Source organism: Lepus europaeus, chromosome X, assembly GCF_033115175.1.
Source record: "Lepus europaeus isolate LE1 chromosome X, mLepTim1.pri, whole genome shotgun sequence".
Taxonomy (NCBI): Eukaryota; Metazoa; Chordata; class Mammalia; order Lagomorpha; family Leporidae; genus Lepus; species Lepus europaeus.
The window spans coordinates 19,990,849-20,015,353 of record NC_084850.1 but is presented as its reverse complement, the minus strand read 5'-3'; the positions used below and the strand labels follow the sequence as shown (position 1 = coordinate 20,015,353).

General features: G+C 41.5%; 1 protein-coding gene across 2 annotated transcripts in view; it reads left to right on the top strand.

Annotated features, from left to right (window-relative positions):
* The window catches only part of SLC9A6 (solute carrier family 9 member A6), a 60,845-nt gene extending 44,378 nt beyond the window's left edge, over positions 1 to 16,467 (top strand). For both annotated transcript variants that reach the window (XM_062183249.1, XM_062183250.1), the window contains 3 exons: positions 2,117 to 2,196; positions 9,993 to 10,098; positions 13,788 to 16,467. In XM_062183249.1, the coding sequence (XP_062039233.1) occupies positions 2,117 to 2,196; positions 9,993 to 10,098; positions 13,788 to 14,060 (459 nt within the window). In that variant the 3' untranslated portion in view covers positions 14,061 to 16,467. The remainder of the gene's footprint in view (positions 1 to 2,116; positions 2,197 to 9,992; positions 10,099 to 13,787) is intronic.
* The last annotated feature ends 8,038 nt before the right edge of the window (positions 16,468 to 24,505 follow it).

Below are 24,505 nucleotides of genomic sequence, written 5' to 3'. Positions count from 1 at the left end.
CCACATTTCCTTGCTTCCTTCCTTCCTTCCACGTCTCTGTTTCTCAGTGAACCTGAGCCTGTTGGACTGACTTTAGTGTAACTGGCTGCCTCTCTCAACTGACAACCCTTTTCTGGTATTTTCCATCCCCCTTTTTTTACTGACTTCTGAGCCCCACACACAAAGTAGCTTTTTGAAAATGGAAAGTGTCTCAAAACACTTTCAAAACACAATTCTTTGTCTTAACTGAAGCTAGCTCCAGTATATGTGTCTTTAGGGTATGTTTTAAAAACATGTTTATCGGGTTCATTTCCTAAGTGCTAATTTTGTCAGCTTTTGAGTGATGAGTAAATTTGTGTATATGTGATATAGTAAGTACATGCCTCTTTTGTGGTCAGAAGCTTAAAGTAGAATTTCATGGGCTTGAAAGCTTGTACAAACCACCCAGGCAGGGTAAGTTCCCGTTATGCCATGCTGCAGGAATAGAGTCCAAGGGGAACTGGTTCCTCAGTGCCTCCACTCCTGTACCAAAACAAGAATCAAATCACCACAGAGGTCACAAGACAAATGCTTGACCACTGTCTGTATAAAACTCTACCACCTCTGTCGCCACAGGGGAGAAATGGAGTGACAGAGAGAGAGCCAGGTATATGGGTACCAGTTGTAACATACAGAAAAACATACCAATTTTTGCTTGCCTTCAGAACTGTTTAAATGTGTTGGTTATTCTGTTTACTCAATAATTTTGCATGTCCACTAGGAAGCACAGAGGAACATTATAGTAAGTATGGAAGGGGGGGTATGGGTATCAGGTGTTCATGTGGTGAGGCCACTGTGAGAGCTATTGATAAACTGCTTTTCCAGCAGTGCAGACACACAAACTACGCCCAGTGATGTGAAAGAAAATCGACAATTCAGGTGTTTTGGAGCTCTTGTAAGCCTATACAGTGTGCTCAGATGTTTTTATGTTGCCTGTGTATGGATACATGTTGAGGGTAAAGAGTCATTTATTTCGAGGACTAGGAGGGACAGGAAGGGGCCAAATCCATCATCTAAACTCTGTACTATTTGTGGAGCTATTCATTGTTAGTGAACATTGGTGTTAGGAACAGCCTTGAGAAGTCTCTAAACCTTAGGTTTTATACCTGAAGAAATTTGGGTCCAGAGAGGGAAAAGGATGTGTATAAACTCATGTTAATGAGCTGGAACTGGAACCAAAACACAGAACTGCATTACTGACTACACCCTATTACAAATAGGGACATAGTTTTACTCTTGGAAGCTATTTTAAAAGATGCCTGCTTACTATGTTAGTTTTCCCTCCTAACCAGTCAGCCTTACTAAATTTCCCTACTTGTTTTCATTTTGCTAGTGTTCTAAGAACATTGTAGCAACTTTGAAAAAGCTGGCTACTTTTGATACTCATGACAACTCTCAAGGATGTTGATGTGATGTTTTCTATTTACAGTGCCTGGAAGAATGAACTCTTTCAGATTTAGGAGGTGAATTACTATGCACAGATTTTTTAAAATGACAGTACAGTCACAAATTATCAAGCCACCTGAGTAATAGAGGTATTCAGAAGAATATTTCAGTTTCTTATTCCAAAGCTGCAAAATACATGCTACTACATTTCTTTTTTTAAGATTTATTTATTTATTTGAAAGACAGAGTTACAGACCCACACCCACACCCACACCCACACCCACACCCACAGAGAGAGAGAGAGAGAGAGAGAGAGAGAGAGAGAGAGAGATCTTCCATCCACTGGTTCACTCCCCAAATGGCCACAGCAGTCGGAGCCGGGCCAATCTGAAGCTAGGAGCCAGGAGCTTCTTCAGGGTCTCCTGTGTGGGTGCAGGAGCTCAAGTACTTGGGCCATCCTCTGCTGCTTTCCCAGGAGCACCAGCAGGGAGCTGTACCAGAAGTGGAGCAGCTGGGATTCAAACCTGCACCCATATGGTATGCCAGCACTGCAGGCGGCAGCTTAACCCGCTATACCACAGAGCTGGCACCATACTATTAGATTTCTAATATTATCCACATTGGAAAGAATTCTTATTCTATTTTTGATAGTTTTAAATAAATGTGGTTGTATCTTTGTGTATATACTGATTTATATATTACCTGTCTACAGGGTGTTCCTGAAAATGAAAGGAGAACTACCAAAGCAGAGAGTGCTTGGCTCTTCCGGATATGGTACAACTTTGATCATAAGTATCCTTTTTTAAAAAATTTTTTTGCCAGGCAAAGTTAGACAGTAAGAGAGAGAGAGTTATAGACAGTGAGAGAGAGAGAAAGGTCTTCCTTCCGTTGGTTTACTCCCCTAATGGCCGCTACGGCTGGTGCTGCACCGATCCAAAGCCAAGAGCTGGGTACTTCCTCCCGGTCTCCCATGCTGGTGCAGAGACCCAAGCACTTGGGCCCTCCCAGGCCACAGCGGAGAGCTGGACTGGAAGAGGAGCAACTGGGACTAGTACCCGGCACCCCAACCAGGACTAGAACCTGGGGTGCTGGCGCTGCAGATGGAGGATTAGCCAAGAAAAAATGATAGTATGAACATGAGTAACTTCAGTTTAGTAGACAGCTGTTTTGACCATTGCTCTCTTGAAGAATACAAAACCTACCTTCAGTCTTCCGTTTTTCCAACAGTATAGTGGAAAAGGAAACCCATACAAATGAATGTCTGTGCAAAGCCAGAAGGCCAGTAGGGACTGGTTAGTACAAAAGCTGCCTATGTGGAGGGAATCCAGACCCTGCATGACATGCTTTCTTTGCTATATGGGTTTATTTATTGAGCAAATTTTCATATTTATTGGCCTTTGGTTAATGTACTGACTCCTACAAAAGGTACTTGTTTGTTCTTGGTAGTGTACTTGATAGGGTGAAAGAGAAAAGGCTCCCAAAGGGAAAAAACTTGAGAGTGAGACAAGAATGCAGTAGTGTCAGATACTGCAATCTTCAAGAATATGCCTTTTACCCTCTGACGTTCCAAAAACTGAGAGTCCCCCTCTTCATTCAGAATGCTGTGGGTAGCTAATGTTTTTTTTTGGTTGATCACAAAATTTCCTTCTTGTCCTGTTATGAGTCTTCCTCATAGCTATATATACTTTGAGTATTGTTGATAGTTTATAACCTGCTTAAGTCATGCCTTTTAAAAAGCATTTCACCACAATTAAAATTAATTTCTTAAAAATTAAAATAGAAAACGGAGTTCTTTCAGGCTAAGATTTGTGAGTAAATGAATCAAAATTTCATGTAGGTTCCATTGAAGCAAATTTGAGAGTCATGTAAAGATTTTTTTCCTTCCAACTTTATGATCAAAGCCTTGAATATTTAAGAAAAGTGCACTTGACACTTAGGATTAGAAACTACTAGTTACTGTATTCTGTTTACCAGATTTTTGCATTCACTTTTCGCAGGTACTTCAAAATTAAATTACTATATAGAAACAAAAAGTACAATCATATCTGTGGTATTAAAGCTCCCTTTGGGAGAGAGCACCTGTCTTTTAAAAATTGTTTAAAAATTATGTCATCATTTTTGGCTCCATTGTGAGCATTTGGATATAAGTTACTTCTTTATCTCCTGGGACTTTTTCGTCTCTAACAAAAAATAGCAGTATTTACATAAAATGTTTTGCACATTTTCTACACATTATACAAAGCAAATGAATAATCCTCATGTAGAGAAAGAATAGAATGATAGCTTATTTTTCTATATATTCTTATAGAAGTAAGCATCAAGATTTGTTTGGCTCAGTACAACCCTATTAAGTAGTACTCAACAAAAATCGGATCATTTTAATACCTAGTGGCCAGGTAGAACTAACTATTCATCATTCTAGGTGTTAATTCCTTTGTGTAGCCAGATTGTGATAATTAACGTATAACTTTAATACAATAAAGTACATGACTCTTAAGTGTACAGTCTAATGAATATTGACTTATGTCTACACAGGGTACCTATCAGCCATATCAAAATATGTATAAACATTTCCAACACCCCAGAAGGTACCTTATGATTCCTTGCAGTCAGTAATGCCTTCCCTGCCCCCCAGCATGGATTTGTTTTATCTGTTTTGGATCTTCATGAATATGGAATCATATCTATTCGTTTTAAAGAAGATTTAATTATTTATTTGAAAGGCAGAGTGACAGAGGGAGAAGCAGAGAGAGAGAAAGAGAAAGAAAGAAAGAGAGAAAGAAAGAGAGAAAGAAAGAAAGAAAGAAGTTCCATCTGTCGGTTTATTTCCCCAATGCCTGCAACAGCCAGAGTGGGACATGTCTGAAGCTAGGATCCTGGAACTCCATCTGGGTCTCTTATATGGATGGCAGGGATTCCAGGCACATTAGCAAGGAGTTGGATTGGAAGCAGAACAGTTAGGACTCAAACCAGCACTCCAGTATAGTATGGGATGTGAATGCCCCCAGTGGTGACTTAACCTACTGCACCACAATGCTTGTCCCTTATGTACTCTTTTACGCTTCTCTCATTCAACATCTTTTGTGTAGTTTATCCATAATGTATGCATGCACACATTCACAAATATACACATGTGTCTTTTTGTGGACATAAGCACTCATGTCTCTTGAGTATGTACCAAGGAATGGAATTTAAGACAAGTGTATGTTTAGCTTTAATAGATACTGCCAAGCAGATTTCCAGGGTGATTGTAACCAGCTTCACTGTTTCCAGCCAATTTGGTGCATTTATTATCACCTGCACCAACAAGTTAAAGGAGTTCTGGCTGTTCCACGTCTCCACCAAAAGTTGGTGTTTGTTACCTTTTGAATTTAAGTTCAAGCGCCCTTTCATATGTCTTTTGACTATTTGGATATCCAGTTGTGAAGTGTCTCTGTTCAAGTCTTGTCTGTTATTAAACCGAGTTGTCTTTTTCTTTTTCTTATTGAGTTATGGTTATTTTTATACACATATCCCTGAATTAGTTTTTTTGTCAATTACATATATCTTCCCTCAATCTGTATCTTGCCTTTTCATCATAATCTTTACTTTTGAGGAATACAACTTCATTGTAATGAAGTCCATTTTGTTCGTCTTTTCTTTTATGTCTAGTTTTTTCTGTGTCTTAAGTAATCTTGTATATCCCAAGGTTCAGAAGATATTTTCGTGTTTTTTTCTTCTAGAAGTTTGATTATTTTAGCTATCACATTTGATATTTTTGATCTGTTACAAATTAATTTTTATTTATATGAAGTATGAGTCAGGATCTATATTTTAACATGGATATCCAATTCACCTAGTACCATTTATTGAAAATGTCATCCGTATGCCACTGGATTGTAGTGGAGTGTTTGTTGTAAATCACTTGACTGAATAAGTGGGGGTCAATTTTTAGACTCTAGTTCTATTTTTATATCAGTACCACACTCTCTTTATTACTATACTGTGTTAAAAGTCTTGTTATCCAGCAGGGTAAATCTCTTGGGTTTGCTCTCCAATATTGTGTTGGCAACTTTAGTTTTTTACATTAATACATTTTAGAAACAGCTTTTTAATTTATGTGTACACATGCACACAGACTACCAACAATTTTCTTGGTGTTGCATTAAATCCATAGTGAATTTGGAGAGAAATGATATCTTAATATTGAGACTTTAAATCAATAAACATTTATTTAGATCTTTTTTAAAGGATTTATTTATTTGAACGTCAGAGTTACACAGAGAGAGGAGAGGCAGAGAGAGAGAGAGAGAGGTCTTCCATCCAATGGTTCACTCCCCAATTGGCTGCAGCAGCTGGAGCTGCACCAATCCGAAGCCAGGAGCCAGGAGCTTCTTCTGGGTCTCCCACACTGGTGCAGGGACCCAAGGACTTGGGCCATCTTCTACTGCTTTTCCAGGCCATAGCAGGGAGCTGGATTGGAAGAGGAGCAGCCAGTACTAGAACCGGCGCCCATATGGGGTGCCGGCACTTCAGGCCAGGACGTTAACCCGCTGCGCCACAGCGCCGGCCCCTATTTAGATGTTTTATAATGTCTCTCATTAATGTCTTGTCCTTTTCACTCTACATGTACTGTACATGTTTCTTTAGATTTATCCATAAGTATTTGATTTTTTTAAAGATTTGCTTATTTATTTCAAAGAGTGACAGAGAGAGAGAGGAAGAGACAGAGAGCAAGATTTTTTTCGTTCATTGGTTTACTCCCCAAATGCCCATAACTGTTGGGGCTGGGCCAGACCAAAGCCAAGAGCCTGGAACTCCATCTGGGTCTCCAATGTGGGTGGCAGGAATCCAAGTACTTGGACCATCATTTGCTGCTTTCCCAGGCCACTAGCAAGAAGCTGGATCAGTAGTAGAATAGCTGGGACTCGAACTCACATTCTGATATGGAGTGCAGGTGTCCCAAGCAGTGGCATAACCCAGTGCACTACAATGCTTACCCCAGTATTTGATGTTTTTGATGGTGTTGCAAATGACATTTAATTTTCTACTTGTTTATTGTTATTGTTTTCATTTATTTTTATTTATTTGAAAGGCAGATAGGGGCCAGTGCTGTGGCACAGTAGGTTAAACCCCCAACTGTGATGCTGGCATCCCATACAGGCTCCAGTTCAATTCCTGATTGCTCTGCTTCTGAACCACCTCCCTGTTAATGGCCTGGGAAAGCAGTGGAAGAGGATCTAAGTGCTTGGGCCTCTGTGCCCATGTGGGAGACCTGCAAGAAGCTCCTGGCTGCTGGCTTTGGATCAGCCCAGCTCCAGCTGTTGCAGCCATATGGCGAGTGAAACAGTGGATGGATGATCTCTCTCTCTCTCTCTCTCTCTCTCTCCTTCTGTGTAACTCTGCCTCTCAAATAAATAAATCTTAAAAAGAAGAAGAAGAAAGGCAAAGAGAAAGAGACAGGCACAGAGAGATCTTCCATCTACTGTTTCATTCCCCATTGCCCACAACAACTTCAGCTGGGTCAAGCTGAAGCCAGCAGCCCAAAACTGAATCTGAGTCTCCATTGGTGATACAGATACAACTTTTTGCTGCCTGCTATCTGCCAGGGTATGTATTATCAGGAAGCTGGAATCAGAAGCAGAGCCAGGACTTGAACCCAGGCATTCTGATATGGAATGTAGGCATCCCAAGTAATGTGTTAACTACTACACCAAATATCCACCCCTTTTTGTTGTTAACATATAGATATGCAGTCTGTTTTTACAATTTGAGCTTCTGTCCAATAATCTTACTAAGTTTGCTTACTAGTTCTTTTTTTAAGGTTTTATGTATTTTGTTTATTTATTTGAAAGCCAGAGTTACAGAGGGAGAGACAGAGACAGAGATAGGGAGAGAGAGATCTTCTATCACTGGTTCATTCCCCAAGTGGCCTCAACTGCAGAGTTGGGCCAGGCCAAAGATAGGAACCTGAAACTCTATCTGGGTCTCCCACATGTGTGGCAGAGGCCTAAGTACTTGGGCCATCTTCTGCTGTTTTCCCAAGTATATTATCTGGTAGCTGGATTAGAAGTGGAGCAGTCTGAATTTGAACTGGTATTCATGTGGGATGCTGGTATTACAGATGGCTTAACTGCCACAATGCTGACCCCCACTTGCTATTTCTAATAGTTTATAGATTCTTTCTAATTTTCTGTGTATATAATGAAGTGACTTATGGATAATGATGCTTTATTTTTTCCTTCTAATCTCTTATATTTCTTTTTCATTTCTTATTACACTGTCTGAACATCTCCAGTGTAACAGCTGAATGTGAGTCATGGTGCAGGACATTCTTATTTGTAACCTCAGAGAAAATTTTCATTATTTCACCATTAAGTATGATGTTAAGCTATAGGATTTTTGAGGCACCTGTAGTAAGTTAAGAATATTTCCTTTTATTTCTAGTCTACTTTATATTTTTATCATGAGCAGGCATAGAATATTATCAGATAATTTTATGCACCAATTGAGGTTTTATTTTTTCTCCTTTAATCTGTTATGCCAATTTCACTGATTGTTAATCAAATCTTGCATTGATAGAACAAATTCTATTTGGTCATGATGTGTTCTCCCTCGTGTCTGTCACTGGATTTAATTTGTTAATATTTTGTGTTTGGTTTTTGCTTCTATTTTCATGAGAGATGTTAGCTTGTGATCTTTTTTTATAGTAATGTCTGTCAGGTTTCTATAGCAAGGTTACGCTGGCCTTGTAAAGTGAGTAGGGAATTTTTCCCTCCTTTTCTGTTCTCTGAAGGAGTTTATATGATATTGATGTAATTTCTTTCTTAAGTGCTGGAAATATTTTCCCAGTGAAGCATCTGGGCCTAGAGCTATATGTCTGGGAAGATTTTAAAATTTCTTTAATACAGACACCTATTTAGTACCATAAGATCAGGACCTGGTCATTTCTGTACTTGATGCACTAGTAGAATTCATTATTCCAGTTTTTCAGTGGCTTTGAGCGGTCAGGTATTTTCTTTCCCAGAATCCTTTTATTTAAGGTACACAGACTTCATGCATTTCATAAATACAACTTTAGGCACATAGTGATTCTTCCCTCCCTACCCTCCCTCCCACCTGCACTCCCACCTTTCTTCCTCCTCCCTCTCCTATTCCCATTCTTATTTGTTATGAAGATCTATTTTAGATTAACTTTATACACATCAGATTAACCCTACACTAAGTACAGAGTTCAGCAAATAGTATGGGGAAAAAAACTGTTCCTTTGTAGTGGAGATAAGGGCTGTTCAAAATCATCGCATCTTAGATTCTCAATTTCACTCCTACAGATAACCTTTTAGGCACTCTATTAGTTAGAGTGGTCAGGTATTTATGAAGTGTGTTTACATGGAGTGCCTTAATCTTTACTTAGAATTTATTACTATGGGAATGCATGAAATATTCTCTAACTTCCTCATTTTTAATTGCAAACAACCTTAGGTTCTCAGAAAGTGAAGAATATGGCATATGTGTCCTTCTTCCTCTCTCTCTCTCTCTCTCTCTCTCACTCTCTCTCTCTCTCTCACTCTCTCTCTCTCTCTCTCTCTTTCTCTCTCTTTGGGTGAGTCCCACTTTTCTCTCCTGATATCATGTTATCACATCTATTTTTATTTTTTGGAGAATAAGTAAATACTGAAATGAGGATCTGTGATAGAGAAGCTGTTGATTCAGGCAGGTATTTTAAAGATTTATTATTTATTTGAAAGAGTGACACAGAGGCAAAGAGAGAGAAGTCTTCCACCCACTGATTCACTCCCCAAATGGCCACAGTGGCCAGAGCTGGGCTGATCGGGAGCCAGGAGCTTCTTCCAGGTCTCCCACGTGGAAGCAGGAGCCAAAAGACTTGGGCCATCTTCTACTGCTCTCCCAGGCCATAGCAAAAAGCTGGATCAGAAGTGGAGTAGCTGGGACTTGAAGCAGTGCCCTTATGGGATGCCAGCACTGCAGCTTTACCCACTGTGTCACAGCGCTGGCCCCCTCAGGCAGTTTTTTTAAATGCCTTTTGAGAATTGACTTCCCTTTCCTCTTTGTAGCCTCATGGGAGAAGAATCAACCTGATACTGAGCTTTGACGCATAGCATTCAAGAGGCCAGGTGAATCCACAATAAATGGTTACAAACATTTATATTATTATATTCTACTAGAATATTCAACCTGGCTTCTGACCATTATCATTCTATTCATTCTCTCTTATCTCCCTCAGTGCTAGAGAATCCTAGATTGATATTGTGTTCTCTGTGCTTTTAGTGAAATCAAAAAAGCAGTATGATACACTAGTGGAAAGCGCACAAAATTTGAAATCAAACCAATCTGGGTTGGTGGCTTGAGCCCTGTTTACTTAATGGTGTGACCTTAGGAAGATCCTTCACCTCTCTGAGCCTCAGTTTCCATGTCTGTGAAATAGAGATGATGAGGAAATCCCCCTTTGCTGTCACTGCCATGACGTGATGATGAAATGAGATCATCATATGGCATATGGGAAAGCCTCTTGTTAGCCTCTGAAGTGGTTGGTACACTGTGACGGTGATTGTTAACCAAAGAATACAGCCCTTCCTTAACCAGTGCAGCTATCTGAAGCCTCTGCTGACCCACAGTGGGCCTCCTCTCACCACTACACTCCCTGCCTGCTGCGGACCCATCGCCAGATGCTTGACCAGCCCCCAGGCTTACGAAGTAAGTTGCTTTTATCCACAAACTAAATTCCTCAGTAAGTTGTATGTCTGTGTTCTATGGATGGGTTGTTTTGTTTTATTTCAGTTTGCCTTTGAGGTACAAGATCCATGAAAGGGAATTTAAGCATATTTTGTTTACCCAGGCAGTACACTGAACCCTATGTATAGGGCACAGCCTCTGAGACATGAGTTGATAACAGATACAGGAGAGTACCTCATTATAGAGGGTTATAATAAGTCATTGTGCTCCCATGCTGTCTTTCATTTATTTGTAGTATGTGGCCTGACCCCAATATAAAATGTACATGTTTTCATCTACAAATTAGGGTCACCAGAGTTGCTGTAAGGAGATTACAAAAGAATGTTTGACACCTTTGAAGTGCAACAGATTATTGTTTCATACTTCCTAACTTTTAGATATTAGGGAAGATTTATCTGCCTCTCTTCCACATTGCTAGGAGGCACAAGTGTATATAGAGAGAATCTAGATACCATATTTTTTTCCTTAGCTACCAACATATGATTAGTAATTCAGTAAATGTTGCAGCTAAGGAAAAAAAAATGACAGATGTGCTAACAGCCTTTGCTTTTAGCTGTAAACATTTTAATTTTTAAAAGTTTGTTTTTTTTTTAAAAAAAATCCCTTTGATTCTAAGTTGACCCTTTAGAGATGCTCTAGATGTGCAGTAGGCACCACTGTTAACAAAGCCCACCAGTTCTGACTTCTTGGATACAACACTCAGAACCTTCAATAGACAGAAGCATTATAGACATGCACCTGCCACTTCTTACAGCCTCCTTTGGGGGACGTTAGCGCAGACTCTGCAGGCAATGCATGAGAACCAGTAGGCAGAGTAGGGGTGGCATCTGGGCCAGAGAGAAGTATCTGACAGCTTTGTATTATGTTGAATAAGTATACATTTCTGACAGATTGTGCTGGTGGGCTGTGAATACCCCATGTTGCCTGGTCTCTCCCACCCACCTTGTCCAGGTTCCTCCCCCAAGCATTGTCTCCGTGTCTCTTGTGTTCTGTTAGCTCATGTGACTGTCTCAGAGAGCTCAGCCAGCTCTGTTAGTTCTGGTACTGAAGCTTGGCTTATGGATTCAGGAGAGACTGCTTGCCATCACAAAAAGCGAAAAAAGGTGCACAACAATTTTGTGTCTGTGCAATACAGCACGATATGACACACTGCTCTTTAAGTTTGCTGGCACTGATCTAACGAAGTACACATTGACCATCCCTAATCTGAAAATCCACAATCCGAAATCCGGAAAACTTTCTGAGCACCAGTGGGATGCCAGAAGTAGAAAATTCCACACCTAACCTCATGTAATATGTTATAGTCAAAACACAAGCACACTAAAAATATTGTATAAAATTACCTTCAGAGCATGAGTATATAAAACATAAATTAATTTCATGTTTAGCCTTGGGTTCTATCTCATTATATATATGCCAGTATTCCAAGATTTGAAAACAATTCAAAATCTGAAACACCTTTGATGTCAGCCTGTGCCATGAAGTGAATGGCTTAAACAGCAGAAGATTTTTTTTCACAGTTCTTAAGCCTGGGAAGTTCAAGGTCAAGGTGTCTGCAAGATTGGGTCCTTCTAGGACTGTAATGGAGAATCTGCTCCAGGATTCTACCCTTGCTTCTGGAATTTTCTGGCCATCTTGGGCATTCCTTGACTTACCAATGCATCACCCAAATCTCTGCCTTCATCTTCACATAGTATTCTCCCTGGATGTGTGCCTATCTTTGTGTCCAGATTTCCCCTTTCCAGAAGGACAATAGTCGTGCTAGTTGAGGGCCCACCTGATTTCCAAACAAGGTCACATTCACATTTCCTGGGGGTTAGGACTTCAACATCTAATGGTGTGTGTGGGGGGTAATCTAACTCAAAATAGACATTAAACTTAATTTTACATTATTTTTGTTAACTGTGTTAGTTATAAAACTAACATATTCATGGCCAAATATTCTAACAATATGGAATATACAAAGTGAAAAGTTGCCGCCTTCTTACCTACATTCCCCAGAGGCAGTGTTTTTTGAAGGTTTACAGTGAATACTTTCTGATATATTTTATCTATACAAACTTATATGTGTATATTATTCTAAGGATAGACGCTTTTTATTATTACCAGCAGTACTAAGAGTTATTCTCCTTTTACATATGAATTTACCCAAGCATATTAAAATGTGTAGAGTAGAAAAAAAAAGTGTAAATGTGTAGAGTAGAATCGCTGGGTCAAAAGGCATATGGATCTTAAAATTTTATAGATAATACCCCAAATTTCAAACTCAATAAAGGCATTAGAAGGTACTGACAAGCCTCCACTGCCCTGTGAAGGAGCCACACGAGCTGTGTTGTGAAAGACAAAAATTGGGCTTATTGTTCTAACCACATTAGATAGGAAGGGATTTTGGCTGGTTGGTGACTCTGGGTGCTTGACTCCATTTTTTTGTTTCTGAGTATTTAGGGAAATTTCTAGCAATAGCAAACCAGTACAGAAACATGTCAAGAAGAAAATGAAACTCATTATCTTTTGGATATCCTTCCAGGCTCTTCTGCATACCCATACGTGTTCTATCTACCACAATAGAACTATACATTCTTTTTTAAAAGATTTATTTTTTATTTATTTGAAAGGCAGAGTTAGAGAGGAGGAGAAATAAATAGAGACAGATAACAGAGAGACAGAGAGATAACTTCCATCCTCTGGTTCGCTCCCCAGATGGCCGCAATGTTTGGGGCTGGGCCAGGCAGAAGCCAGGAGCCAGGAGTTTCTTCTGGGTCTCCCATGTGGGTGCAGGGGCCCAAGCACTTGGGTCATATTCTGCTGCTTTCCCAGGTGCCTTAGCAGGGAGCTGGATCAGTAGTGGAGCAGCCAGATCTCAAACCAGTGCCCATATGGGATGCCAGTGTTGCAGACAGTGGCTGTACCTGCTATGCCACAATGCTGGGCCCAGAACTATATATTCTTGACTTTTTTTCCCTTTGTAGAACTTTATTAAGTATACCATATTTGCCACATGGTTTTCTTTAGAACCAAAGCTTATGGAGCTAGAAGACTAATACAGTGAGGGGTCTATATATTTTTCTGTGCCCTAAATTCTGTTAGCTGGTTGGACCATGTAGCACTTATGTTTGTTTGTGTCATAACCACTTATGTCTTCATCTTCTCCTCCCAATCTCCCTCATAAGACTTAAGCCCCTTGAAGGCAAACCATGTAGAATAGTAAGCACTACTATAGGGAGAGGGCCAAGGCTGGGATGCCCCGAGAGCACATAGGAGGCACACCTGACCTAGACCTGGAAGCTCAAGGAAGACTTCTGGTAGAAAGTGATAAGCAGGTGCTAGTCATGTGAAGGGGGTGGAGAAGACAGCATGTAGAACAGCCTGACGCCAAGGGAAAGCAGTAGAAATCTTGGCAGTTGTCACCACTTCAGCCTGCCCAGGACACAATGGGGCTTTCGGTGTGGGAGAGATTGTGGCAGAAGACAAAGTTGAAGGGGCCAGGTCTCACTGGGTCTTTTAAGCCAAGATAAGGACTTTGGATTTTATTCTGAGGGCAATTGGCTACTGCCGAAGGGTTTTAAATAGGAAATCTTCTGAAATTCTCCTGTTGGAAATTGTTTTTAAATTTGTTAACAATTCTCAAACCTTATTTCATTTCTATTTAGAACCAGGAACAATTGAAAGATGACGATTCCGATCTCATTCTTAATGATGGCGATATCAGTTTGACATATGGGGATTCTACTGTGAACACTGAATCAGCAGCATCCAGTGCCCCTAGAAGATTCATGGGGAACAATTCTGAAGATGCCTTGGATCGAGAGCTTGCTTTTGGGGACCATGAGCTGGTCATCCGCGGGACACGCCTGGTTCTTCCTATGGATGACTCTGAACCCCCGTTAAATTTGTTAGATAATACAAGGCACGGCCCAGCCTAAGCTTATTAGTCCTCACTTAGTGATTTGTACAATTTGCACATGTGATTGTGAAGAAATTTGTACTACCTAAAAAGTCCCAGTGCATGTCTCTGAATGTGTCTGCTATATAAATGCTATTTATATGGCTTAGAACGAATATAAATATCCTGTACAAGGCAGATTGTGAACAGATCATTCTTTTGTTTTCCTGGCTGTACTGTGTAGGCTGGATCTGTTTTAGAAAGTTTCTTTCACAGTAATGTTGTGTGTTCTGTTATCTTTCTGTTCCAGTTAGATTACAAAACGTGACGGAGTTAACTCTTTGTTCCATTTACCTGACACTTAACCAGAGTACCAAGTTCCTGTGGTGTGAGTTAATTTTCTGTGTGTGCAGTGGAGGAGGGAGAGAGAAGAGGGAGTGTTAGTTCCTAGGGATACCAGGGACAGGAGAGGCTCCTTATTGGGAAACTTTTGTTGACTGCTACTGCCTTTGTTGTGACCTCTTCCTCTCCCTTTCTCTGGTGCAAGGAGATGATAGCATTGTGATCTTGCCCCATTCGGGTTGTGGGGGGGGGGGAGTGTGGAGGCCCTCTCCTGCCTTGCTGTGAAAGAACAGATTTGCTGATTACAGTACACTGCTGTGCAGAAAAGGAGGCTGCAGATGACTTCGAAGACCCTTATTTCTTTTCTTGCAGATGAAGAACATGGGAGTCAGCCAGCTGGCTTAGCCAAAGTACAGGCGTATAGTGTGCAGAGCACTTGGCTGAGACTTGGAGGGACTGGGGCAGGCAGAGGGCAACAGGGGAATAAAGAGAATGGTGGTTTCAGAGATCTCTCTTCCCAAATGTGTAAATACTCTATACCAGATAAGTTTAAATAAGAAAGTTAATTGCTGCTTAATTTTTGATTATATACTTTATCTGTATAGCAAGCTTTGTTGTCAGAAGTTTTTATATCAATTCAAATCGCTGCTCTTTAGCAGCCAAACAGGAGCAAAAATGTAAAATTTTTGAACTTACTGTGTCTAATTGTCATTTGTTAGTCTGTAGTTGATGTTAAAACTTAATTTATGAATCCATGATCGTTCCACACTATGCCAAAGTCAGCCATAAGGGGAATGTTAGCACTCTGGAGCATTGATTGTAAGGTGGCTCCTTTGTGTGTGACAGGTGTAGTTGTCTTCCTCTTCATGTTATTTTTCATGTCAAATATCTAAGCTGCCATGTCTTTGTTTTCCTGACAGTTTTCAAGGAAGAGCACAGAACCGTTTCCTATTTCATATTCAGGGTGTGAGAGTAGATTCTAATTTGTAATGCTGAAAAGACTTGAAGGTGCAGTGAGAGCTTGGAAGGGGAATTCTTTTTTTTTTTTGATGCTGATTCTGACCTGTTAATGATTCAGAAGAAAGAAACCTTTGTGGATGTACCTCCTCAGGTCTGTGAAGCATTGCCTTAAATGTTATCCAATCAGAAAACTAATTTATTTACATGATGTCCAAATTTTCCACAGAGAAATAATCTTTGCGAACAAAACGTGTACCTATTCCCAAAGGTATCTGTGCTGTTGCAAGCACTCCTTGAGATTTTAAGGGAATTCTCTTATACCCTTTAGTGGCAGCCTTGACTGTTGGCATAGCCATTTGTTACGTAGTGGTAGCGACTTTCCTGCCATGCAGGAATCCCTCCTGTGAAGTGTATGTTTTATATGATGTGTGCCTCTTCATGCAGTAAATAATTTCTTGTTAATGTATGCTTGAGGAACTTTGAATGTCAGCGTCATTTACCCATGATATTATCCAAGTTGTAAAAGGTTACATAATAATTTAACAACTACTTTTTTTTTTATTCTGTCAGGTTACTGAGCTCACTTTATGAAAATGGCTGTAAATACTTAGCATGACAAATTCAGTAACTCGTCTGTTTGAGCATGCATAAGATTTTTCATTAGGGAAACTGATAAAGCTTGAGTCAACTAACCTGCCTTTGTACTTTATCAAAGGGGAAGCAAGCCTGCTGTGCTTCCATCAGCATCTGGAAGATATTTCTTCTCCTCTAATCTGTGTACACACATCTTCAAGCAAAGAAGAGAAAACCATCTCTGCTCAGACACATGCTGGGTTTAGACACCGGAATGGACCTTGATGAAGTACAGTCTGAGTTGCCATCATGCACAAGTAGAACTGCTCTTGGACCTGTTTTTCCGTTGTTTGTGGCACCTAAATGTTTGAATGACTTGAACGTTGCATACTTTAAAGTTATTTTTTAAGGTTTCTTGGCATTAATCCTAGTTGTCCGTGTTTGGCAGTGTGCTGTTAAAATAATAGACTTCTAATCTTTACGTATTTTTTTTTTGTTTTCCCTTGGAGTACTTGGACAGATGTTATAGTGGTTTCCTTTAGGAAAAATGTGTCATTAAAAAAATTATAGCCTTGCAAATAACCACTCACTGTATTTGAGTCACGGTTTAATGTGATGTAAAGAGTGCTGACTTCATTTATTTTTCTACCTATAGACCTACTGGAAAAGAAGGAAGACTGAAAAAACAAACAGAAACCTAACAGAACTTAACTTATGGGGTGGCAAATTTTTGGTGCTTATGTGTAAGGGTGGATGTATTTGTTTATGGTCACGACTGGACCACTTAAGAAATATGAGTCAAAGCCCTCAAATTCCATTGCATTGATTTGTAGCCTGTTAGTTCAGTAATGGAGAGTGTCATGAAAATACTCGTTCCATTATATGTTGAGAGTAAATTCTGTATCCGGTTGGGTAAAAGGGTGGTTCCAAGTTTGGCTGACAGCATGATCATGCACATAGCCCTTCGTCCTAGTTAAAGAAACATCTTTCTTTGTACCTGAGGATTTTTATGGGTTAGAGTATGCTGACAGCAACATGGTCTAGTCTGGCAATGGCAAGGTACTGTTGTGTTGCTGTCCACTCCAGCTTCCTTATGCATAGCCCACTGAGGGACACGAGTGGGGGCCTACATGCAACAGATTATTTGCTTCAGCCAATCTGTGTTTACAAATTCACTACAGTGGATTTGACAAAGTGCATTTGTTAACCTGACCCAGTGCATGAGCCTAAGGACATGACAGGACTGATGTTTTGACATAATCAGGGAATCCTTCACAGGACGTACACCCTACATAATGTAGGATGAGGCTTTGTTGAGCTCTTCTTAGGTATAGGCAGTGTGTACACAAGGTATTTTTGGATCTATAGTGTAATTTTAATCATGCTATGTGGGTACATTCTGTTATTAACCCCTTTTGACAAATGAGGAAGCTGAGCTACAGAGAAATGGCAAGTAACTGACAGAGCCAGGACTCAAATCCAGTCTGACTCCAAAGGCAAGATTCTTAACCACTACTCTACTGGCTTTGTCTAATCCACCTTGAGTATAACCAGAAAGATTGATGGAGTTGTAGACTTTTTTTTTTAAATATTTATTTGAAAGGCAGATTTACAGAGAGGAGAGGCAGAGAGAGAGAGAGAGAGAGAGAGAGAGAGAGAGAGAGGGAATCTTCTATCCACTGGTTTGCTACCCAGGTGGCTACAATGGCTGGAGCTGGGCCGATCCAAAGCCAGGAACAAGGAGCTTCCTCTGGATCTCCCATGCAGGCACAGGGGCCCAAAGACTTGGGCCTGCTTTTCCAGGCCATAGCTGAGAGCTGGATCAGAAGTTGGGCAGCTGAGACTTGAACCGGCACCCATATGGGATGCTGGGACTGCAGGCGTGGCTTTTACCTGCTTTGCCACAGCGCCGGCCCCCAGTTGTAGACTTCTAACCAGCAGGCACCACCTGCCATTAGGCCAGGGTAGCGCATGAAATCTCAGCTCTGTCTCACTATTTACTACATTGTTGGTGGCTGCTGGGCATGAATTCCACTGATTGGCAAGGTTGTTGCATTGTTAGCAAAGGGCCATCCTGTGTCTCATCAAACCCGTGGGTAATGCAGCCTAACTAGTAGCATTCCTTCATACTTAGCCTCCTGATATTTTCACCAAAGCATCTGTGTTTCATAGCAGAGTTTCTGGTCCTGAACACAATGGCTTCACGTCCACACAGTTTTGTGTAATAGAAAAAGGTCAGGCGTTGAAGTTATGCAGGCTGTGCTACTGGCTTAGTGTGCAGTGCTGACCACTTACTCGACCATGCTGAACCTCCCATTTTCTTAGCTGTAAAGTTCATTCAGGAGAGATCTGAGCACCATGTCTGTGGCCACACGATGAAAATAAACACCTAAGCAGTTCCAGCACTCATGGAAAGTATTCTATAGGAGGTACTGACAGCTGTCTCAGGGGTTAGGAATCATTCTTGCCAGAAAGACTGATTGTCTTCTAGTAGAACAATGTCCATCTTAAGTAATCAACGACTTTAAATACAATCATTATAAATGCTATGAAGCAAAAGTATGGAGTATTATGTAATCTGGTGGTGTGGAGACTTGGAAAGATGTTCCTTATAAAGTGATTTAAGCTTAGACCTCATGTCCAGGGTCAGCCAAGTGAAGGTGAGTGAGGACGAGGAGCAGGATGAAGAGCATTACAAGCAAAGTGAACAGTGGCCTGCAATTGATATTCCATACAGCTGCCAGACAGCCAGATATCTATTGGGTGACAAACACACCATGCGCTGTGCTGTGTGTAGAGTGAGGAATAAAATCGATGTGAGATTACCCTCCTGGCATCTGTAGTAGGGGAAAATAATAAGCCTCCAATTGTACAAGTACAAGCATAAGCAGCAGTACCTTGAACCTAATCCACTCCCTGCGACTCTCTTACTCCCCCTCCTGCAATTCACTGCCATCCACCATCCTGATGGATCTCCTGGGCAAGTCCACTCCTCTGTTCTATGTTACTGCCTGAAATTCAGGCATGTGAAAAGAGGAGCTGGATGTCTCCCCTGAGTTCTGTCTCTGGGCCAAACAACCCATCTCCTTCCTATTCTCTGGATAGCCATAGAAGTCCGTTGTTCTCAAGGCTTTTCTAAATATGCCTAGACCACACTGGCTTGCAGCACACCCTCATCTCACAGTGCACTGACAGCCCAAGCCTTGGCTAGCACTTGCCCTTGTGGAGCTTACGTTCCAGCTGGGCAAGGTAGACCATAAAACACATCAGATAACTAAAGGTTGGATGAGTGACAAATAGGACACGTGACAGAGGGTAATGGGCATGAGGAGGCCAGTTGTAGGTAGGAGTAGTTAGGCTTTCCTTGTGGGGTACCATTAAAACCAAGACTTGGAAAGAGCCAACCGGGCAGAAACTAGGAAGAGTGGTGCAAAGTTCTGGTATAGGGTGGATGCTCAACAAGTTTTTCGGCAAAGGAGCAAAATGCCCTGGCCTTTAATCAGTTGGATTGTGAAGGCCAGCACAATGGAATGGGAGAAGAAATGAGCTAACAGTGAGGAGACCCGAGGCCTAGCTCTGTCTGCCACTGGGCATTTGCAAGAAACCGCTCAAACCTCTTCAAGCCTATTTCTTCCCTTATAAAATGATGACAATTCACAGATTCAGTAAACATTTATGGAGCTCTTACCATGTGCCAGGCACTGTGGTTGGTACTGGATTAGAAAGCAAGTCCCACATAGCTCTGCCAGGACTGCTAGGGGGATCAAATGCAATGCTGTACATTGAGACATTTTGACTGGAATTCAGAAAGCTTTTGAAACTGAAGTCAAGTCCTCTAAAGTTTTGCTGATGAGGTGCTATTCAATAAAATATGGAAAATTCTGTGCCGACCATGCAGCTAGTCTGGGCTGCTTTCCTTCAGAGTCTCCTGTTCAGCAAGTTGGAGATGTCCCAAGTAGTTGCCGTGGTGAGGACTGAACTCAGAACTGGCTTAGTCCAGGCTGTCACATGCTGAAGTCTGAACTTCATGAGACCTGACCATTTCTGGCCACGTTTGCCAAATGAAGGGAACCTGTCTCTTACTAGGAACCCACAATGCAATTGCAGCTTGGGGAGCCCTGTCTTCAAGGTCCCAGTCGGACACCAGTTCTGCTCATTTTCCATTGAGTGCTGTCTGCTGGGCACTAGGCCCCACTCAAGAAAGGCAGCTTAGTTGTGCAAATTATTTCTTTTGCAGTGACGGAAAAATGCATTGAAAGCTCTGTGAGAACTTCTTGGAAACAAGATTTAATTTCTCCAGATTTGTTGGAATTGAAGTGGTTCACTGTGTATTTAAATACTAATCCTACAAAAATTGCTTGAGAAGTATTCAATTTTTGGTTGCTTTGGGAGTCATGAGGCTTTTATTGCATGATTTTTTTTGTTCACTTGAATTTTCTATACATTTGTGTTCCCATGTGGACTAGGCAAAAAGCATGTGAACTGTTTTGTTTTTTTTTTTTTTTTCATTTGAAAACCCTGGAAGACTTCTGTCAAATAGTGGAAGTTGCCTATTTTTTCAATCTCAGAGTTGGTTTAGGGTGAGAAAGCAAGGTAATGGCAATTGGACCCCCTGATTGTGCTACAAGATCGGTTTTTTAAACACTTTATTGAAACTCAACAGTTTCACTTCTAAGGGCAATCAGGAGGTTGATATTTAAACAATCTGGCCAACCAATATTTTCTTTACTAACTTCCAGTTAATACACACTGCGCACTTCATCCGACTGAGCTCTGAGCCAGGCACTTGGGGACACAGAGGTGACCAAGAATGCATCCTACTAGGTAAGAGCATTGCGATTGTGTGAGAAGCTTCATAATGGGGCTATTTCCTTCTGGATCCCTTACGTAAGGGATCATGGAACCCAATCAAGAAAAGAGAGGAATGGGAGAAGGGGACTATGGGCCCAAACAACAAGGTTGGGAAAGGATGCAAGTTTGCAAGATGTTGAGTTTTGCGATCATTTCTCCCATCCTAACCTAGGAAGCTCTGGAGCTTTTTTGCTTTGGGTGGTGTCTGGGGGGAAATATTTGCTTTAACCCAGTACAATGGATGGAGGAAAAATCTATTATTTTACATCCTTGCAAAAATCAGATAGCTTCAGAAGTTCTCAGGGACCGATGGTTGGTGTTATTAGGAAACTTTTATAAGTGCGTCACTCTGGGTTTCAGTGTAGCCCCACTAGTCTGGCCAGAAAAATGAAAATATATGTTGTGGGCTTTCTAAACTGCAGTTCTTAGCATTTTCCAGGAGGGTCAAGGGCCAGGAATGAATCCTGGATGTGGAAAGGAAGCCACGGCTAGTTGGCCAGACCCTTTCTGGTTCTGTGGAGGTTTATGTGCAAGCAGAGAGACTGCTTGGCTTCTTGCTTTTCCCCAGAGGCTATCACAAGAGTTCTCTAGCAAATTCAGTCTAGTGTCCAAAGCCCTCTGCTACGCTGTCCTCAAACACGGTGTGCCATTAGTTCGCTGGAAAAGGGGCCTCAGCTGCAGCCTCTGGATGCTTGAGCCAAATAACTGTTGCGAGAGTTCATCAAATAGGCATGCACACCCACCGTGCAAAAATTGATTTTTGCCTCAATAGAAGCAAATCAGCCAGTGGGACGGTATAACTGAAAAAAAAAAGTGTAGAGGCGTATAATAAGATGAGGGAAACATCTGGGTTTTGTTTTCTCAACTTTTATTAATTCATCGGAGGTGTGAGTCACAAGCTCACCCAGCCAGTGTTTCCGAGATGAAGACTTCATTACCTCCAGAGAAGTTGGGAAACGTCACTTCAGAATTACCTTGAGGGAAAGATGATCCACAGAGATGTCATTTTTCAAAAATGCAGTGTTGGCCTCGATAGCTACTGCCTAAGATTGCTTCTATGTTAAACAATGATTGCATTTCTTCCTTGGTGGGATTTTATTTCTCTACATAGAAACGATAGGACTAGATGTGCTGACCTAAAATATATATTAAGCCAAGAATCCCACAAAAGATACCCTTCACCTATAAAGGCAACTTTGGTGGCTCACCTTGGTCTTTCCCAGGTGAGAGTGGGGTGTAGCCGCTAGGGACACTAAAGAAGGAAAAGCCACCTCTCTCTCCCCCCAAGGTTTTCTTGAACCAGCCCCAGCCCCCACTCCACAGAGGGAGCTCAGGTGTACACATCAGTGGGAGAAGGAAGCTTGCTTCCTGAGGCTAGACCCTACCACCACTGGGGCTAGTGATTCTGTGTTCTCAACTACTCCTCTTGATAGCCTGCATGGCATTCTCAAGATGGCTGCTCAGGGTCCCCATTTGGCCCTGGTTAGAGTCCAGGACAAAAGCTGCATAGTCCATGTAAAGCTAGCAGTTGTGTTCTCGTTATACTGGACTGTATCCAGCTAAACTCTGCTATTTTGGCCTGTTGTTGGGGTGTTGCTAGTGGGCTTCAAATTTAGACCTCTCACATGTGACCCATGACTTGATTCTACTAATTCTGTTCCCTCCCTCCCTTCCTTCTTCCTTTTTTTCCCTCCTTCCCTCCCTCCCTTCTTTCCTTGCACAACTTTGTTGGAATGCCCACATACCCTATGTACTGGAGAGTCAGAAGCAAATAAGGAATTGTTCCTGCTCTCAAAAGGCTCACAGTCTGGCAGCACAGACTTATAAGTCTATAAAATTGGATATATGGGTTTAGCGCTCAAAGTTCCTAGTTTATAAATATAATAGAAGAAATGGCTTTATTATTTTCTGTCAAGAACTCTGCCATTTTTTCACCATGCCCTTTACCAGGATTGGTAGCTTAGATATTTGGCATTTTTGGTATTTATAACTTCTCAATTGATTTTCTTTGAACCAGGAGCATCTGTGTGTGCAGTCCCTGGGTCACACATTTCAAATCACTTTCAAGGAGAAACAGAAGAGATTTCATAGTCAATTAAAGCCAAAAGTACCTGGAATGCTTCTGCTCTCTGTATTGAGCCAGTGACCCACCTTCATTCCATGACAGTGATCTGTAGAACACTCTCTGTTCACTTGAGGAAGAAGCAGAAGGGTGGCTTCCATTACACTCCAACTATACAACCTTTAGCATCAGTAGCTATGGACGATGATGTAATTCTGTCTTAATGCACACAACAGGTCTCAACTATTTAAATGGCATGACTGAATTTGAAAAAGTGTCTCTTGGGGCTAGCACTGTGTCAAAGCAGGTAATGCTATGGGTGCTGTTTCAAGTCCCTGCTGCTCCAGTTCTGATCCAGCTCCTTGCTAATGTGCCTAGAAAAGCAGCAGAAGATGGCCCAAGTCCTTGGGCCCCTGCACCCATGTGGGAGACCTAGAAGAAGCTCCTGGCTCCTGGCTCCTTGCTCCTGGCTCCTTGCTCCTGGCTTAAGACCAGCCCAGTCCTAGTCATTGCAGCCATTTGGAGAGTGAAGCAGTGGATGGAAGACTCTCTCTCTCTCTCCTTCTCTCCCCCCTCCCTCCTCCCTCTCCCTCCTCTCTCTCTCTCCCCTCTCTCTTTCTCTCTATAACTCTGCCTTTGAAATAAATAAGTAAATCTTTTTTAAAAAGTCCTCCCCTAGGACAGGAACCATGAGCTTCTAACTCATGTAATTTCTTACTGACAGATAGTCTTTATGCAATGTCCCTGGTAATAAATGAAAACCCCAATATTCGTGAAGACCATCATGTCACTGACACGCTCTGTCCTTTATTCCTCGTCAGATTGAATTTAGATATGATGCTGGCAAGAACAGCAGGGTAAATAACCAGCTTGTGATGTGTCTGCTCCAAGGGGGATGATTTTGACGGTCTGTTCTCACCATATAAGCAATGTTTCCAATAAAAAGTTTTACTAGGTGTTGTCACACATGTAAATGTTTCATAAAGATATCACTCAACTTGTAAATCATATACTTGAATTCATACTAAAGTCACCTCATTAAATACCAAGGAAAACTATGTCTTTCACATAAATCTTGGTCTCAAGTGACTTTAAATAAAGGAGCAAAGAACAAAAACAAAACTCAAGCCCACACTGGCTGAGGCTGAATTTTAAGATGCTGACAGGAATATGAAAACTTCCCTTACCTGTTTCTTTAATCTTCCTTACAAGACCAGACCCTCTGAAAGCTTCAGGACCTCCACCAGATCCTCCAGAGAAGATAGAACTAGAAATATGAGCCAGACTAACTTTTCTTTATTTTTTTTAAAAAAATATTTATTATTTAAAAGGCAGAGTTACAGAAAGGCAGAGGCAGAGAGAGGTAGAAACAGAGAGAGAGATCTTCCATCCACTGGTTCACTCCCCAGTTGGCCGCAACAGCCGGAGCTGGGCCATTATGGAGCCAGGAGCTTCTTCCGGGTCTCCCACCTGGGTGCAGGGGCCCAAGAACTTGGGCCATCTTCTCCTGCTTTCCCAGGCCATAGCAGAGAGCTGGATGGGAAGTGGAGCAGCCAGGACTGAACCAGCGCCCATACGGGATGCCAGCACTGCAGGCTGGGGCTTTACCTGCTAGTGCTGTCCCCCAGCCTAACTTTTCTTTTTTCTTTTTCTTCTTCTTTTTTTGTTTTGTTTTGACAGGCAGAGTGGACAGTGAA